The following is a 20,330-nucleotide window of genomic DNA, read 5'->3' on the forward strand; positions in this document are numbered from 1 at the left end:
TAATTGTACACTTGTTTTGTTTTGTTTTTTCTTTTTTGATGTTTGTTGTTGTTGTTTTTTTTTTTTGTTCAGTTGCCTAATTCTGAGGTAATGTCTAACTTTAACTCTTAATTACGAGGACTCTTAATTTGGGGACTATGCCATGTGTGTGTGTGTGTGTGTGTGTGTGTAAAGCAACAAAATGTTACATGAAAACATTATTTCCAATTTTTCCAGTAATTAACAACTAAATTCAAGGCTATGATTTAGCCAGTTTTACCCATAGTTTACTTTGTGACTACTGACTTCAGTACTGTACTTCAGTTGTAAAAGATATATGCATCATTATCATTCACAATGTTTTATAAATCATAAAGTCATTCACTTCAAAAGTACCAATTATAGCATTATATAAGAGTGTTACCATGAGAGTCATGGCCTTCAGCGAGCTTCAACCACAGTAGTACTCATCTCATTTATTGAATTAACCCCTCCACTTATTGATGGATTTGCATCACAATTAGTTTTCTTCAAAAGAAATGTGGGTTGATTTGGAGGAGGAAGAGTTGAGTCACTACTATCCAACATGGAAACAACTTCAAACATTGTTGGCCTATCTGTTGCATATTCTTGCACGCATAAAAGCCCAATCTGTATGCATTTCAGAACTTCATGTTCAGGGCATGACTCACCTATTAATGATCGATCAACAATCTGCATAGCTCTACTTTCTCTCCAAAGATCCCAAATCTAAATTAATTGAATACATTAGATAGTTGGATTATACGTACAATAAAGATCAAACTTAACTCAAGTTTATTAGAGACAGAAGTCTCACATACGTACGCATCTAGTAATTATAAAGTAAATTGAGAAAATGTAAAGCTTGAGTTATGTCTAACCAAGTGACTCGAGCTATCTTTATGAAGTATATAATTCTCAAGCATATTAAACATAAAAATTTAACATGGTATCAAGAGCAATTTGACACAAACAAAGGAAAAAAGTGCAAAAGCACCAACAAAAGAATAAAAAAAGAAGAAGAAAAATGAAAGATGAAGGGGCAAAAAAGAAAGAAAAGGAAAAAAAAGGTAAAGATTATGTCAACATGTAGCTTTTGAAAGTCAAAAAGTACAAGTCCAAGTAAAAAGAGGAAGAAGATATTGGAAGAATATAATGGAGAGAATATTAAAAAAAGAAATTTTATATCTAGTAATTAGAAAGTGGATTAAGAACATATAAAACTTGAGATATGTCTAACTTAGTAATTTAAGCTATATATGTTGGTAAAGTAGACTCATCCAATATATTAAATATGAAAATCTGATAGAGTTGTTCGTATTTGTACTTACATGCCCAACCAAAGGAGAAGAAATATCATCATAGTGACCACTATTCTTTCTACTAGTAATAATCTCCAAAAGTAAAACTCCAAAGCTATATGCATCTGATTTTATTGAGAAAATTCCTTCCATTACATATTCAGGAGACATATAACCACTGTAAAAGATTATTGAAATGTGTCAATGGTCATATTGAGTTAATTCCAACTAAAGAGACTAAACTATTAAGTATCTAAATTGTTTTTATTATTATTTCTTACATAGATATATTGTGTCACATGAATATATTTTGACTTCGTATGGGGGCATAAATCGCTAAGCCATCTAGCCCGTGTTGAAATGTCATTTGACCATGAAGAATGGATTTTAAATTAACTTAGTATCAAAATTTACATAATTTAGATATAGACTTTGATGATATGTTAAAGAATCATTCCTACTAAATGGAAACTATAGGAGTGTGCATAGACGCTCACGAGTGTGCGCACATGTGTGTTTGTGTGTCATGCAATGCTAGGAAGTTATAGTGATGATATGCTTTGTAGTTGAGTACTTACTAGGTTCCAACAACACGATTTGTATTTGCTTCAATTTGGTCTCCACCAAATATTCTAGCCATTCCAAAATCAGCAATTTTTGGATTCATTTCAGAATCTAACAAGACGTTGCTGGCCTTTAAATCTCTATGAATTATTCTTAATCTTGAATCTTGATGAAGGTATAAAATTCCTCTTGCAACTCCACAAATAATGTCAAATCTTTTCCTCCAATCTAATTGTAGCTTGATCTAAATAAAAGTTGTAAACTATTAAAAGTGAAAGGATGCTAGATCATTTCTTTCATTTTCTAAAAGTGAAAATTTAATAAATTATATATGTAGCAAACTTAAGTGATAATTAAGAAGACATACCAAAAATGAAAGAGTCCAAGCTTTTGTTTGGCAAATATTCATATATCAACATTTTCTCTTCTCCATCAATGCAACAACCTAAGATCCTCACAAGATTTTTATGTTGGAGCTTTGCAATTAAAGTAACCTCATTTTTGAATTCTTCGATGCCTTGTCCAGAATACTTTGATAGCCTCTTTACTGCTATTTCCATTCCATCTTTGAGTAGACCCTAATGTCAAAATCCAATTAATTTATGAATGTTTTAGTAAATCATTACTAGAAATAATAAGCTAATGGCATTGAAAATGACGTTGATCATTTATGTGGAATTTGAGATAGTTACACACACACACTAGAAATAATAAGCTAATGGCATTAAAAATGACGTTGATCACTTATATGAAATTTGAGACATTCACACACACACACACACACACACACACACACACACACACACACACACACACACACACACACGACATCTACCTTGTATACATAGCCAAAGCCACCTTTTCCAAGCATATTAGCGTCTGAGAAATTGTTTGTTGCCTCAACTATGTCCTTTAGATCGAAGAGAGGTAAATTGGAATTATTTTCTCCATCAAACAAATATTGGTTGTTCCTTCTTTTTGCTGTGATAAACAAAAAATTTAAAAGAAATATATGTAAGAGATGATTTGTAACATAATACAACCAATTACAGACACCAATTAATCACTTTAATTAGATTTAAAAGATGACAAACCTTCAAAAACTAAAGTTTGAGAGCAGGGTAGAGATTATATTATTGTATTAACTTAAGAGCTTCATTTTTTGGGGGAAAATTGATAGAGATAAAACTTATCACCTTGATTCTTTTTCTTTACAAACCAATACGCAAAAGAGATCGCCAGGAACGTTATCAGACAAATAGAAATGACTGTGAGTGTTACCATCCCTTTCTTGCCAAGAGAACCATAATGCTTTCTTTCATATTTAGCTGCAGACAAAGAAGAACTCACCAAAGCTGAATTTATGTTCAACAAATCATGAACGCGCTTTTCTCATTATAAATTATATATCGTCAGTTTGCATACGTTATGAAACAATGCATATTGAAAGATCTATTGAATATGTCAATTAGAAACTCAACTCTCAACAATGTCATCGCATTTCTTCCCGCCAAGGGGAAAAAATCACCAGCCCCGAAAATTTTTTCAAACACCCAATTTCATGGTAAAATCATAGTAAATACATATCTTTGCAGTTTTATTTTCTTCTTCAATAGATGACCAAACTGAATTTTATAAAATGGAAAATATTACAAAGTTTCTCAAATGAATATATTTTTTTATTTTTAAAAATTATTAATAATTTATCTTCATTACTCTCTCTCTCTCTCTCTCTCTCTCTCTCTCACCCTCACTCTTTCCCTAAAAACACACACACACACACACACTACAATCATACTAATCTATTCATTATAAAATATAATACCTGACTATAAAATAGAAAATATGCATTAATCTTTAAAAATTATATCTACATTAGCAAAAACGTTTTTGAATAATATTAACATTATATATTTAATTTATATTTCTTATATTTCTTTGATTTTTTTTCATTGTTTTGTGTTAGTATTTTTCATTTTAAGATATTTTCTACTTATATTATTATAGTAAATATTTATTCTAAATTATTGTTTAATATTTATTAATTTTGTTATTAAATATATACATTTTATAAAGATAATCTAACATTTAAAATATATGAAATTCATTAATGTTAATGGTGATGATTGTTCAATAGACAAAACAGAAGGGAAAAAAAAAAAAAAAAACAAGAAGAAGAATCGTACGTACCCAATTCATCTGCGTCTACGCGCACATACAAATCTTGCCCCACATCGTTGTATGTTCTGATGTCTTCCATGTTATCATGCCACGTCAAGCACCCACTTTGTTTGACCTCATCTACACTTGTGTACGCTACACATGAACAATCCTCCAAGCACTTCTCCTCACACTCTTTGAAGCTCATACTCTCACTCTTGTTTGCACGTGCCTTCGACGTGTCGGGAACCTTCACACGTGGCACCTTCACAAATCCCTCCCCGCTTTGACACGTGGATACATTCTTCTTCCTCACGCACCCACTTGACCCGTTCCTCATATCCCACTCTTGTGGATTCATGGGTTCGAATCCGGGCAAGCACACACACTCAAACTTGTCCTCGTTGTGCGGGTCGCACTTACTATTTGACCCGCATCGGCGATAGTGGTCACAGTCCTCTGTTGGACCGTACCATACTTGGAGCCATCTATTCTCCTTAGCTTGCCATATAGTTCTTGTCTCATGACCAGTGTTGTCCAGCACCATTCTTAAGAACACCGAAGGGTCCACGATTCGAGTCACCGTGCTAACTTCATTGGCATCGTCAACAAAGGAGACGTTGAAGATGAAGTTGGGTGTCATTTGAGGTATACCGCTCCATCTTTGACCAGTCCAAGACCCGCCCCGCCAAAATGGGACTCCATTTTTATAAACGAACATTTGAGGATAGCCTGTGGGGTCGATTATGTGGCTCACGTTCCCCAACCCTGGGTCGTCTGGGGATTTCCATGAGGTAAGGAACCATTTGAACCCGGTTTTCCGGTCCACCCCAATTTTCATGAACGGAACCAGTGTGTCGCCGGGATAGTCAAAACTCTGCCATTGAACCTTTGGTCTACCTTCATTTCCGATCAAGACCAAGTTTCCTGTGTCTTGAAGCATTGCAAAGGTGTGACTAGAAGATGTGATCGAAACATTTGAAGACCAAATGGAGCTAATTCGGTTCAAATCCGTATCATTGTAAACGAGAACGATGTTTCCATGGGTATTAATCGACAAAACACCAGAAGTATCATTGAGAGGATTCTCTCTATTAGCTACCCACACAACGGTTGGTTTGGTGGATCTACGATACCATATTCCAACGTAGCGATTTCTTGAATCGTTGCTGGGTCTGAAGAAACCGAGGGCAAAGGTTCCTCCATTGGAGAGTAAAACATCGCCGTCTTTGAGGGATTGGCTTGGGGTTATTCTATCAAGGGAGTGACAAGAAGAATGAAGCATGAAGGGAAGGAACAATGGAATATTTACCAGAATAATTATTAGCTCCTTCATCGAGTAGAGCTTCATGGTGGTAACAAAGCGAGACACAAAGCTGGGGATGAATTTCTCAAGTCGGTTTATAGCTGAGCTAAAAGAGGGCAGATATTTGTAGTGCCCCTTGAAAGGTTTGTACGGTCTGACTTACATATTGAAGTCTTTCTTCTATGTACGCAACTTTGTATTCGCGAAGACCAAAAGCTAAGTTTGCGGGTCCTGATTGTTGTGGTTTTAGGAATGACACTTAAGATTGCCCGGATCGAAAATTATATAATACCCCCTATGTTGCAGGACACTGCTAAAAGTAATATTTAATATAAAATGTATGATATTTTATAATAATTAAATGACTTTTTTTAATTTTTTATTAGCCTAAATGTATTTAATATAATTGTATTATGATTTAAAGATAAAGATAAAAATACAAATCCATCTCTTTTTTTTATTATATAAAAAATTAATTTTTTTAAAAATTTGTGAAATAATTGAAAGCATTATTACAATAAAAACTGAAGGAAGTATTTCAATTAAGAAAGGAAAAATATCACTTAAACACCCCAGTAGCCTTTTAATATTCAAAAAATACCCTATAATTATGAAATATCACTGCATTCCCTTTTGACCTAACTCAAATATGAGTTAAAATATAAGGACCTGATTACTCCTGTTGCTAATTTCTTACAAAGTTGTAATTGACATATTTATATATTAATAGTCACTTTTGTTAATTCTTATATTAACATGTCAATATTCGAATGCTTTGTTATTTATATAATACCAACACTTGAAAAATTAAACCAAGGCCTATCTTCAATTTTTGTAACTTATTCATGAACAAATTGTTCGCTTGTTAACTACGTATGCTAACTTATCAATATTCAAATGTTTTATTGTTTATACAAGACCCGCAGTCACTGGTGCAATTCTGCTATCAACAGATATCTTTCAACATTGGTTTAAAGGCGAATGTTGTTGAAAGAAGCACGGTGACATTTCTGCAATTAGGAGCATGACTGTTGGACTTTCAATAGCAGGTGAAAATATATTGCTATTGTTAAGCATTTCAACAGCGGATGCATAGGGACTCACTGTTGAATGTATATATTAAATATTTTTTAATTAAAAATATGACTTTCAACAACATGTGCCCTACACCCAATGTAGAATGCTATTATTGAATTAAAAAAATTCCAAAATTATTTATTATCAACAGTGGTTTTATTGATGCCCGTTGTTGATAATTGAAAAGACATTGGTTAATCGCATTAACTAATGTTGTATGTGATTTAAGCTTCCTATTTTCAATCATTGTCTTCCTCCTTATAGTTAAAGCCTTTCTCCTCCCTCGGTTGTTCGTTGTCTGAAGAGCTTGAAAACCCTCTCCTCCCCCATACTACGAAAAAACTAACTTTTGGCATCAAAAAATTATTGCTAGAAATTTTTAATGGTGACTTTTCACCTTCAAAAAATCACCATCAAAAGTCTAATTGCTAATAGTTTTTTATGATGAAAAACATAATCACCAACAAAAGTATACCTTTAACAGTGATAATTAGTTTTTTATCGCTAAAATTTTACCATTGTCGCCACTAAAGGTATACTTTTGGTGATGATTATGTTTGTCACCGCAAAAAACTATTAGTGATCAGACTTTTGGTGACAACCCTTTGATGGCGAAAAGTCACAGTCAAGTCATTTTAAAAAAATAAAATAAAAGAGCCATTTCATGCCATGCCAACGCCTCCTCATTCCACTTCAACTAACACCTTGTGCGACATCACCTGTCACGTGTGCACCTCCTCATGTATAGCACGTGCCATATCACCCGCCATATGTTCGCCATGTCATGCCACGTCGCCACCACAAGCTACGTCGCATATTTATTGTGAAATATACCCTAACAAGGATTTGAGCCCTTAACCTCCACTTCCCAAACTTTAAGTTCTCCTTTTTTATTAGTTGAACTGAAATGCACATACAGTTATTATAAGAAAAATTAAGTATATTATTTAACTACATACACAAATATCAAATAATATATTATTAAAAATATATACATATATTATATTTTATTTTAATTTATTAATATGTTAAAATAATTTCTATGAGTCTCTATATATATATATATTATATTTTTTAATAAAATATTATTTTCCTTAGGAAAATGAACTTAGAATGAAATAATTTTTAAATATTAAATAATTTTCTTATAAACATTTTTACCAATTTTAAATTTTATTTTTATTTTTTAAATGAAAATAATTAAATATATAATTTATTTATAAGTATGTATTATATTTGTTTATGTTAAATATCTTTTACTTTTTTCCATATTTTTATCAAAAATTAGTAAATAAATTATTAAACTTTTATCTTCTCTTAAGTTAAATGCTGCCCCTTCTTTTATTAAAAATAAACTTTATCTACAATTTTCAATTATCTTAAAAAATATGTTAATAATATAAATTTTGTTAATAGTCATTTTGAACAATTATTCTCCATTATCTTTGAGATAGAAAATGAGTAGACATATGATAAATTAAAAATAGATGCTAAATAAAAAAAGTCTAAATTAAAAATCTAAGTGAATATTTCATAATCAAAATAGAAGGAATCTTGTCTTGACTCAACCTAAATTAGTTTGGTCTTCCACTAAAGTTTCTTTAACATAATCAATCTAAAGATAAGAGAGAATACTTTTCAATAACTTTACAATTTAAAATAAATAAAATTTAATAAGTTTATACATAATTTCATCTATAATTCAAAAAACCGTCAAGCATTCTCCACTTATTTTATTTGTTGCATATTTTAAATAACCTTCAAATATAGAGTTTCTTATTTAAATAACCTCATGGTAGTGAAAAATAGAGCTCAACAAACGAACAAATAGACACCATGTGTATACCAAACAAAACATTAAGTGTGCATTATGTCAAGTATTCTGCAATGCTATTTGCATCTTATAGCATTTATACAACTTTAACATTCTAATGCTATTTATGTATATGTATGTAAGTAAGTATTTATGTATAACTTTAACATTCTAATATTATTTATTTCTCATTTTATATATAAATACCTTTAGAGGCTACAAATTTTTTCGCTAAAAGTAATTATGTAAATTAATATTTATAAATATTTTTAAATTTTTAAATTTTTTTATGAAAATATTTTTAGTGGTGACAATTTGTCACCGTGAAAAGTAATTATATACTTATTTTTTTATAAAAATACTTTTGGTGGTGACAGTTTGTAACCTCTAAAAAGTAATTAAAAAGTAATTATATAAATTATTTTTTTATAAAAATATTTTTGTCGATAACAATTTGTCACCGCTAAAAGTAATTATGTAAAATATTTTTAATTTTTTAATTTTTTTTTATGAAAATATCACTAAAAGTAATTACATAAATTATTTTTTTTTTCTAATTATTTTTATGAAAATACTTTTGGCGGTAATAGTTTATCCCCGCTAAGATTACATAAATTATTTTAAATTTTTTAATTATTTTTTTATGTTTAGCTACAATAATTAAAGGTTACCACTAAAAGGAGCCTTTGGTTACAACATTTAAAGGTCACCATAGAAAATTTAATTTTGACAGCGATTTTTAGCAATGACATAAGTTTACTTTAAGTGGCAATTTCTAATTGTCATCGCCAAAAGTAGACCTAAAAAGTCACCACCAAAAATTATTTTTTTAATAGTGCCAATCAACGTTGTCTCTGGCCACTTTCTATGAAACCCCATGCCATCTCTTCTCCTCCCCCACACAATGTACCTCTCCCCATCTCTTTGGGCTTCTCTTCTCTCTTCTCCGCCTCTTCAAAGTCTTCTCTGTGATTCTCTCTTCACCTTCCAAACTCAAGGTAGGCTCAATAGCTTCTCTGCTAGTTTTGATTAAATGGTTTTTTTTTTTTGCTTGTATTTTTTTTTTACATTTATGTTCATGAAAACTTTTGAAATTAAGAAAACTAAAGTTTCGGTGATTGTTGTTGGAAGTGAATTGCTAAGCTCTTTTTAAGTATTTTATTGTTTTAGAAAAATTTACTTTATATGAATTAATTGATTTAAATTCCCTTGAAATATGATGAGATTGTTTTGAAATTCTTCTTAATTGTTAAATTGCTGAGTTTAACTTTTAGTTTTTAGCATGTTTTATATGTTGAAACCTTAAATTGGATTGCTTGATTGATAAAGAATTGTTCATCTTGAGTTTAAATTTGTGAGGAGATCCAATTTATAGAGGAAACTCTATCAAATTTTTGACTTAGGAGTTAGGAGAGTACTCCCTCTATCCCTATATATAAAAGCTCTTCTAGAATATTTTTTATCCCTAAATACAAGAGGTTATCAACATATATTTTAATAACTAGACTATTTTACCCTTATTCCATTGGAAAGGAAAAAATATAAGTACTCTTATTAATTTACTTTGAAAAAAGATTCATTTTTTATTTGCAATAATTAGTGACAAAACTGAAATGTTGTTGTGCTTGTAAGTAAATAACCAACTTTATTGCTTTAAATGATTCGGTTAAAAATATCTTACATAAAGGAAACAGGACGGTATTTAATTAGTTGTTTTAAGCTTTGAGTTTAATTTAATGAAAACTTTGTGAATTAGGAATTGAATCCAGTGAGTGGTTTAAGCCCATCCACTTAGTGAGTATCTCACATTGCACAATAAGAATTGTTTGATTTAATTGAAGTGCTGTAAAAGATGTTGTCATGTATAATACTTAGAAAGTACTAAATCTTGAATTTTTGGAGGGGATATCATATGTGAAGTGTGCTTTAATCGTGGGGACTGTTTTGAATATATTTTTTGATGATTTTCAAATATTGATAAAATTTAATGATTATAATTGAGACATTCATTGAGTATGTGGATATACATTGAACCCCAATCAGTTTTTGTTTGTGCATTGAAAAATATGGATTAAAGGGAAAAATAAATAGGTAAACTGACTTGATGACATCAATTGAAGTCATCCCGGTAGGAAGAAGATTGATAGTTAGTGCGATAAAGGCATCGGATATCGTTATACCGTGAGGACTCATCAATTTCTATCCCAATTGACGGGTCATTAATGAAATAAATATGTTGTAATTCATCTTTGAATAGAATATCGGATCAGAGGTCATTGTCTGTGTAAATAGGTGAGGAACAAATCCTAATTAATTGCACTAACCTTGAAATATATATGTATATGTATATGTATATATGCAAAACCTAAGCATCTATCTATAGCATTATGCTGGATTTATTTTAATACACCCCTATATGCTCACATCAAGTACTGAAAATTAGACTAGTTATTGAATCAGTCAAGGAATTTATTCAAGAATTAATGATCAAAACCATAATTAAACTGTGATCAAATCAGTTATAAATAAAATGTTTTATTAAATCTTTCAAGACACTAGTTTAATAGTTCAATTGGGTAAGTTAATCGGAATTTTCACACTGTAGTTCACACGTACAAACCACTACACACACCCTTAGTATACCATATTCACATGCACGACACCTATTCGCCATTTCACACCAAAAAAATAAATAAACAAATAAACTACATAGAACATATAGTAAATTACAATTTACTTTCCTTAAATTGTGACCACATTAGCGTAAGATACTTGCAGGGACCTGGTCGCTTAAGACTTCCAAAATTAAAAGCAGGTGAACTAATAATTTTTCTCCATGTAAGACTAGGCAACTAATGAATATTTTCGTTCATCGATCCTAGTCTTCTAAAACAGCTGTAAACACTAGATTTTTGACGCATTGCTCTCAAGTGCTGCGATTTTCTCAAATTTCCCTGCCCCACATGACAGTTATTGCTCTATACTCCTTAGATATTTCGCAATGTTATGTAAATCGGACTAGCCATTAAATTAGTTGATGTAAATGTTTCACACATCACTATTTGCCAACTGTTGTCAAACCACGGCATGATTATAACTATAAAATATAATATAACTATATTTCTAATTTTATGTATGAAATAATACAAGCATTAATATATACATTGGATGATTATGTACCATCTTCCACCATAGCGATTTCTTGAGTCGTTGTTGCTGAGGCTGAAGAAACCGAGGGCAAAGATTCCTCCATCGGAAAGCAAAACGTCGCCGTCTTTGAGTAGTTGGCTTGGGGTTATTCTATCAAGGGAGTGAAAAGAAGAATGAAGAACGAAGAGAAGGAGCAATGGAATATTTATCAGAATAATTAGCTCCTTCGTAGAATAGAGCTTCATGGTGGTGACGTACGAAGCGAATGATAAAGCTGAGACTAAATTTCTTAAGTCGGTATCTGAGTTAAAAGAGGACAGATATTGATAACAAAAAGACAAGAGGACAGATAGTCGTAGTGCCCCTTAAAAGGTGTGCACGCACCGACTTATATTCAAGTCTTTCTTCTCTATGTTTGCAACTTAGTTCTGTCAAAGACCAAAAGCCAAGTTTGAGGAAGAAAACTTGAGATTGACGAGATCAAAAATTATATATATTTAAATTTCAAAAAATGATAGTCACCAAGGAGAATTAGATCTAGTAAAAAAGATTAGTTTCTTATAACATAGTGAATAAGGTTTGAATCCCGGCCCTATTATGAAATATGCCCTCATTTAGTGTTCGATTATGCCTTGAAATGACTGTCTTTAATGTCTCCAATAGGAGGATGCATATAAGGAATAGAAAAAATGATAATCACTTCAAATATGTGTTTGGGGCGAGGATTGTGTTATTTTTGGGCAAAAATGATCTAATGTGGTCAAAAATTGATGGGAAATGAAATTAATTAGATTGAGTATTTTTCTTTTATTAGAATTATCCTAGGATTTAATTTGAATAAATGTAATATTTTAGATTACTAGGTTATTTTTTAAAATATTTTAGAATATTTGCTTTTAATTATTATGATTTATGGAATATTCTATGTTTAATGCTTTGATTTCTTAGGTTAAGGTTGACGCTTGTACATAGCATTTTAATACATTTGCTTTGTATCCCCTTTTGAATGAATAAATTTTGACATTCATTTGCCTCCCTTTGATTTTTTTTCTTTTAGATCCTTGCTCTCTTTTCATCTCTCTCTATTCTTTTTTCCTTTCTTCTCCCTTTACCTTTCCCATCAAACCGGACTTATTTAATGTGAGTTTTAGACTAATTAAGACTTATGATCCTTCTAATCATAAATGTAATGTGATTGAGGGGCACTTAGTTCAACTTGTTAAGAGAGTTGAATCAGCTTATTCTGAGATCTCAAGCTCGAGTTCTAGGATATGCAATCATATTAAATAAATATACCAAAAGCATCTCCAAGATACCTATAGACCTACAGCGAGGATTTGGATTAGTTTAAATCAAAGGTGGTAATAAGCCTTGGTTTTCCAAGATACTGAGAGAAGGAAAAAAAAACAGTTAGTTTAGTGGTTTGTTTTGATTCTAAATACAATACATCAATCTCTTGTCTCAACAATTTTTTTTTTTCAAATTATTCCAATTGAGAAATAGTTTTTAATGTAAATTATTAAAAAGAGGGGTGTTTTAGAAAAACTAACACACATATTTTTACTAATAGATAGTTTAAAGGATTAATAATCATTTTTGTCTCTGAACTATTTTCCTAGGAGTATCTAGTGTTCTAAACTCTTTGTATTAGCAATATTGTTATTGAAGTAATTAAATTGTAACAATGTTGTACCTAACATTAAATGGGCAAATGTTAATCATTAACCTTGCTGACTTAGACTTAACATCAAGGGTAACACTGTCATGATTTAATTAATAATTTGAGTTAAACTTATTTTTAAGTGAACATAGTTAACAGTCAATGTTTGCTCATTTAACAATAGGGACAATATTGCTACAATTTAATTATTTGGAGGGTGATGTGGCTCTGACAAATAATTTAGGATAGACAGAGATAAAAATGGACCTTAACTCTAGTTTAAATAATTTTTTAATTTATGTGATTGGAACTTAATGTGTAGAGGGAGACTTTTGGGGTTCCGTGATTGCAGTCATGGCTCGCTCCATCTCCTTCATCTGGACGCAAAAGATTTGAGGTCACCAATAGATGATAGATACTCGCAACCAGAAATAAATGTGGACAATTCAAAGTCTTTGCTTGAATTTGCCACGTAAAAGTCGTTGGTCTTTCCTCCAGACTATGCTAAGGTTCCAATAAAATTTCAGCAAAGATATAATTGCAGTGTTTGAGAAAAAAAATCTAGGCGAACATTCATAGTCTAAATGTTCACTATTTTGCATTCACACGTGTGTGTACAAGCACGTTCTCTACCGTATATGATCAACGCATTCTTCTTCTTCTTCTTATTCTTTGAATTTTTTTTTTTGGGCCAAATGGATCATTCATAGGGTATGTGGGGGTGCATGCTTTGGTATTATATTTTTCGCACAGGTTTCATTATTAAAAAATTTTAGTTTTATGATCATAATTGTTATGTCATGTATATTTGATGAGCAAGTTTTTTTTTTCTTTTTGCTATTTTGCTTCCTAATATTTTTGGCCAATGCTTATATTTTGGGTTTATACAGAATTTATGATAAATCACTATTATATAGTCGATTATTTTTTAATTTTTTGTTCAAGGGCTATGTAAAGGTTGTTATAAAGAACTATTATATAGTTTTTAAAATTATATAGCAGTTACTTTCAATAGTAGCCATATAGACTTTTTGTTTTTAATTTTTTCTTTAGAGACTACAGCCTTTATTTGAAATAACTGTTATATAGCTTCATTTAAAAATTGTTCGGATGCCTCCATTTTTACAAGTCATTACTTCACAGAATCCTTTAAATGCTCCCCCCTTCCTGTTTTGAAACTTTTCCCCTTCACCATGGAACACCTTTTTTGCCAAAACCGCACCTTTCTCTGCCGTCAAAACGCCATGGGTAATTATCCATGGTTCTCACCATCGTTGGTTGCCATAGGTATTGCAAACGTTTGTTGTCGAGGGCTGTCTGTGAGTATCATCTATTGTTGCTTCCACCACAACAGATGTGATCATACAGGATAATTGTTTTTTCCAATAAAAGAAGGTTGTCCTCCATTGCCAATGATGTATAAGACGGTTATGGAATCGTCTTATATTGAGCCCAATATAGGATGGTTGTTATACAACCATCCTACATGAGGTTGCAAATTTAAATCAAATCTAGAATCCAGCTTTTAGGCCACATAGGACTATTATGGCCATAACTGTATAAATGGCCAGTTTTTTTTTTTTAAAATAAGGGGGCTATATTGCAAATAGATATATTTATTTACAAATATTATAGAATATCCCATATATTAGATCTACGCACTACTGAAATCAAAACTACATTGTTTAAAAAATTAATTATATCAAAATTATTCTATTGAAAATTCAGTGATATATAAATCAATCATTTGAACTGAACTAACAATCCCTAAAATATCTAAATTATATATTGACAACTAAACGAAACTATTCCTAAATTAACTATATATTATCAACTTATATGGGATGTAACCCAACTGTCATATACATATTTGCTCCAGTCTTTGAGGACTTCATTAATGTTCGTATCCTTGAAACAACGTGTAGCATAGTTTGGATAATACTACAACATACATGACAATGAAGTTAGTTGATGGCAATTAAAATTCATTATAACATAAAAAATTAATTATACTGAATGAAAGATACCATGAGAGGGATTGCAGGCTACTTATAAGTGATGATGTCCTTAACATACCTCATCACACAATAGTCACAATCATGGCTATTGTCGATTTGTCGGGGATACTACATGAAAAAAACAATAAATATATATGTTATTGATATGAAAAATGAAAAATAATTGAGTAATTGGCAATAAACATACCTGTATTACATTCCATTCAATGACATCCTTGTATTCCTTAAGCGACCTCTTATTAGGAAGGTTTGCATCGACGTGATATGGCATTGTAGCCCTAATATAAGGAAGACAAAAATGTTAGAGAAGTAGAATTTTGAAAACAACTAAAATCTTAATTACTAAATGTAGTTACCTATTAAAATAGCTTTATCATATCCGGTCAATTAGTTGAACCCTCCATGAGGAACTGAATCCAAATAAAATAAATTTGGAGAGCTTTAGGATCAATCTACTGTCTCGATTATAATAAGCATCTAGTGTCTCCTAGGAGAATTTGACAATATGTGTTACAATTGAAATTTCAAAAAGATAATAGAATTCATTATAAACTCAAGTAACTCTTCTATTCAAATAGGGAATAAAAACAACATCCCCTTTGAAATCAATCTTTCCTTGAAGTAAATAGTCAGTGTTTGAGATTGCTATTATAAATGCTTATCCTTCTGACTAGCTTCAAAACTTGGGAACTCGTGGGAGTTGACAAACATGAACCTCAATCCCAGGTTACCAGGGACGACAAAGGTGTCATACAAGTACCTGAATGAAGAAGTTAACAAAAAGTAAATATGATAAAAACAACAGCTAGAAATGTGAATGAGAAGAGTAATTAAATACCTCATATAAATGTTAACTGACCTATTGACAATCTCATTGTGTGTCAAGACAATATTGATGATGTCAAAGTCAATGATCTTACAACCTCTTTTCAATACATGTCATCATTCAACAATATGAACGTGCCACCATGTTCTTGGACAATCATGCATATTTTGCTAGTGTGTTTTGATTTGTCATTGGCAAAGGAAGAGGAAATCCACTAGCACTAGCTTGGAGGTTAGTTATTTCCTAATCTTCGATAACTGACCTAATTGTCTGGGGTCTTTCTTTAAACTAGGCACTAATTAATATCAATTATTAGGATTAATTTGAATGGACTATAATTTGAGTTTGATTTGAAATAGCATAAATTAATGGCATATTTATTGTGGAGTTTCCTCTACCTAACCAAATGACTGCTTAGGGCATATAATATAATAGCTAATTGCATTTACTATAATTTTTAATTTGTGTTTAGTTTGAGCACTTGTAGTTGGTATCATTAGGCTTGATAATAAGCCTTTACTAACCCTCAAGCACGGGCTCACAGTGAACTTATTGCCCCAAGATATTGTCCACTATTCTTATAGCAACTCTATGTCTACATGAGCTATCTGCTTGGAATGTACACTTGGCTCACCTTAAACATAAAAAGAATAAATTAATAAGGAAATAATAATTGTGAAATATAATCAAGAAACTAAAATAATTCACATACCTTAGGGAAGTGATAAGGAGAAGGCTAGACTACGGTGCAACTATCTTTCTAAGTATGGCCAGTCTCTGGGGTTAACTTCTTAAGTCTATGGGCCTTCATTATTATCACTATAAATTCTTCTTACTATGCTACTTGTGCTTTCAACTCCTCAACCTCAACATCAACATCCTCTTATGGAGCCTTCTTTCATCCATAATTTGATTTCTAGTGATGTCCATGCCAACACCTCTAACATGACTGGGGTGATCCTTGTTGCCCAATTCCTTTTCCAAGATATCTTCATTCTTTGAAAGCTCACCTTGGAGGCTTCCTCTAATAAGGCACTTTGTGAAAAATATATAAGCTTTTTAAGTAAGGAAATATTAAATTAAATTATTTAAAGGTTATACTTACAACTTTTTCGACAATGTCCTTGAATAGTGGAGAAGTGATCATGCCCTTTTTGTCTGTTCGAGCTAGAATGAAAAGCTTGGCATGTAACACAAAAGTCTCTCCTGTGCCTAATCTTGTGAGCTATGTAATGGATCAACGCGACAACAAGCTAGTGACAAAAAATATTTTCATATCATTCAATATAATAAAAACTATTAAATTTAACACACACACACACACACACATCTCTTCTTACTCATGCTTGAATTGTCTATGCGAGATGCTAGGCAGGGTATATTATTATTTTTGGCCCTCAAATCCTTATTCTACTGGCTAGATTCCTGGAACTCATTGTTGAGATGGTTGGCAAGAAACGCATCACATTGATCTTGTCTAATAATTGCTCTTAGTGGCTTGTGAACCTTACCACTAATTGTTTTGGCTAATGTGATATATTTCGTTCCAACATAGTACCAGAACTATGATATGCCTTAGTTATTGAATGAAAGACATATTTCTTCCAAGTAGTATCAATACGAAATGCCGCCTATTGAATAACACAATCAAGGTATAAGTTATATGAAATGCTGCTTGATCAACAATACAATCAATTATCTAAGAATTTTAATTTTACTTCAATCAGTTCCCATATTGACTCCCTAGCTGCTTCATCAATGTCATGCTAGTCATTAATTGATAGGCCTAGTTTTGGTTGAGTCACCATACCAATGTAACTATTGAATTTATGCTTGTTCTCCTTTATTGGTTGACTCTTGGGATTCCATTCCAGGGAATACTTAAGTCAAGCCAATCTCCTCCTAGACACCATCTCCATCATCACCAAAACTTTCCTAATTGTTCTAGACATTTGAGCTTTCTCTTTCTCATTCATGCCAGTGGGAATAGTGGAATGACCTTCATTGCTAGGACTAAAAGCGGTACTGGGAGGATTGTTCAATAGGCATGCATGCTCAATGTCAACGGGAGTAGTGGTAGAAGGAGTAGTGTTAAATAGGAGTAGTGGCAGCAATAATAGTGTCAAGAAGAGTAATGGTAACGGAAGTGACTCTGTCTTTTTGAAGCTACTTTCAGAGCCATTTAACTATCACACAACTCACATACAAAAAAGTTTGTGAGAATTTTGAGCATAAATGTTCATTTCCTACAAGAGGGAGTACATTTATTATGATTTTATCTCTAGAACTTGTTTTGAATCTTTATCAAGACTTGTAATGGCTATTTGCATACACAAAAATGATTTAGGCATTCATTTGTAAAAATAGTTTGGCCAAATACCCATCCATTTTTACATAAATCCTTTGCTTTAACCATTTGAGCCTTAGCCTTATTTAAAAAAAAAAACCATAAGCCCTTTGTTAAGATTTATTCACTTTTCTTCCATCCCTTTTCTTCCCATTTCCTATTTTAGAAAGTGCCATGTGTTGAAATTGATTAAATAAAAGGAAGGAATTAGGATTTAGTTTTGAAATTCAAAAAAAAAAGAAAGCGATAAAAATCTTGAAAAAAAATACAAGAGAAAAAAAGTAAGAAATTTTGAAAAAATGATGAATATGAAAAGAAAGAAAGAAGACTCATTGTGAAAAAGAAAAAGACAAAATATGTGTGATTCTTGTGGATATCTTCTATAAATAGCTGGGGTGGATTTGATATTTGTAATAAGACTTTCCTTTAATTTTCTTGATCTTTATCTAAAATTCTTAGCACTAACTAGAGGATATGCTTGTTCCCATTGAATAAGTTCATTTCATTATCCTATCTTAAACATTTGAACCCTTGAAATGTCCTTTTGATTGGTGTGTGCAATTGCATAGGTTAGTGGAGATTGACATAAACAAGCTTATGGTAGAAGGGTTGCAATAGGTAGAATTGAGTGAAACACAACCTTTAGACACTTTAACGTAGAGTGTAAAACACTTGACTGATGAGGAGCAGCCTATTGAAATTTATCTTTGCTTAATTAATTGCCTTGATGCTATTATTCTTGAAAGGAAGGAAAGGTTTCAATTAAATCCACTTCTTGAAAGTTTGAATTGCACTTAACCTTGAAACATTCACAATTTCTTTTATCCTTTTTGTACAGTAATTTTCTTTTACTTGAGGATAAGAAAATATTCAAGTGTGGGGATTTGATGATTACTGATAAATCATAATTTTTATATATTTTATCCCACATTTTCTATACATTTTAATGACAATTTTGAGCTAATTTGGGTTTATTAGATATTATTTGGATTATTAACGAATTTTGAGGAATAATATATTTTTAAATTAATTATAAGAATTTTGTGCTTACATTGTGAATATTTTATTTTCCTATTTTTAACATGGTTTAATTTTGCCAATCTTTAATTGATTTTAATTTGAAGTATTATACATTACTTGAGTTTTTGGCCATTTTGTGGAAAATTATATTTTCTGAAAAAAAAATTAGCTTGGAAATATTTTGAGGCATGAGATTTATTTTGGATATAGGTCTATGTTGACTTTTCAGGTTATGAAAGCACAATTAATAAAATTCAATAATGAAAATTAATTCTTGAGTTTTAAGATACATCCAATGATTCAGGTTTCGAAAGAAAAGGAAAGAATTATTAAGGTTAACTAAAGATACAATGAGCATTTCTAAGTAAGGAAAATTTGAAAACTTTTACACTTTTATTTTTATTTTTTTTCATTGGCTCTTTTTGAATTCAATAGTTAGAATTTTTCTTAAATCCTCCACCCTCTTTTCTTGCCATTGGATTATTTGTTCCCAACCCCCTCTTCCTCTCACTCACACTCTCAGCCGCCAGGAAAGAATGGATTAAGCTCTCTCTGTCGGTTTTTATTTTCTTTCTGCGTCCACAATCATCATGTCCAGCATCCGTCTCCTCCATTCAACAAGAGCACATTTTGTCATTTTCTCTATCTTTCACTTCATTCTTCAAGTGCATTCTAAAGACCTTGTCACATCACCACCATCTTCTTTCTCTCAAATTTAATCCTTCAAGGCCACACGCACACCTTGCTTTAAGCAATTCCCATATTCAATTAAAAAAAAAACAATTCCACCATCATCACTTCCATTCACTGCGTTACCTCACCACTACACCATCCGTTCATTCGCACAACTTACTGCTGTGACTAAGATGGAGTTTGGAGGAAGATCACCATCCATGGGAGGTTAAGCTAGCTTGGGATACAACTTGGGATGAGTATGGAGGAAACTAGAGCTTAAGATTTGCTCTTAAAGACTATCAGGGAGTCATTTTTTATTTATCTTTTTAATCCAAGAGTTTAGGATTATTTAGTTTTAAATGATCATAAGTTGTAATGTTGGAAGATAATCTATTTTTAGGTTGTAAATTTTT

At 31.4% G+C, this 20,330-nt stretch overlaps 1 protein-coding gene across 1 annotated transcript in view; it reads right to left on the minus strand.

The window, feature by feature from the left end:
* Positions 1-366: 366 nt before the first annotated feature.
* LOC129284814 (G-type lectin S-receptor-like serine/threonine-protein kinase At1g11410) overlaps positions 367-20,330 on the minus strand; it is a 44,557-nt gene continuing 24,593 nt past the window's right edge. Inside the window, 8 exon segments of the mRNA XM_054920292.1 lie at positions 367-729; positions 1,332-1,479; positions 1,880-2,093; positions 2,233-2,443; positions 2,701-2,846; positions 3,062-3,193; positions 4,056-5,266; positions 20,064-20,103. Coding sequence (XP_054776267.1) covers positions 421-729; positions 1,332-1,479; positions 1,880-2,093; positions 2,233-2,443; positions 2,701-2,846; positions 3,062-3,193; positions 4,056-5,266; positions 20,064-20,103 — 2,411 coding nt within the window. The 3' untranslated portion in view covers positions 367-420.

This window comes from Prosopis cineraria, unplaced genomic scaffold (assembly GCF_029017545.1).
Source record: "Prosopis cineraria cultivar Desert tree isolate PC_DT_omini unplaced genomic scaffold, ASM2901754v1 PC11, whole genome shotgun sequence".
Classification (NCBI taxonomy): Eukaryota; Viridiplantae; Streptophyta; class Magnoliopsida; order Fabales; family Fabaceae; genus Prosopis; species Prosopis cineraria.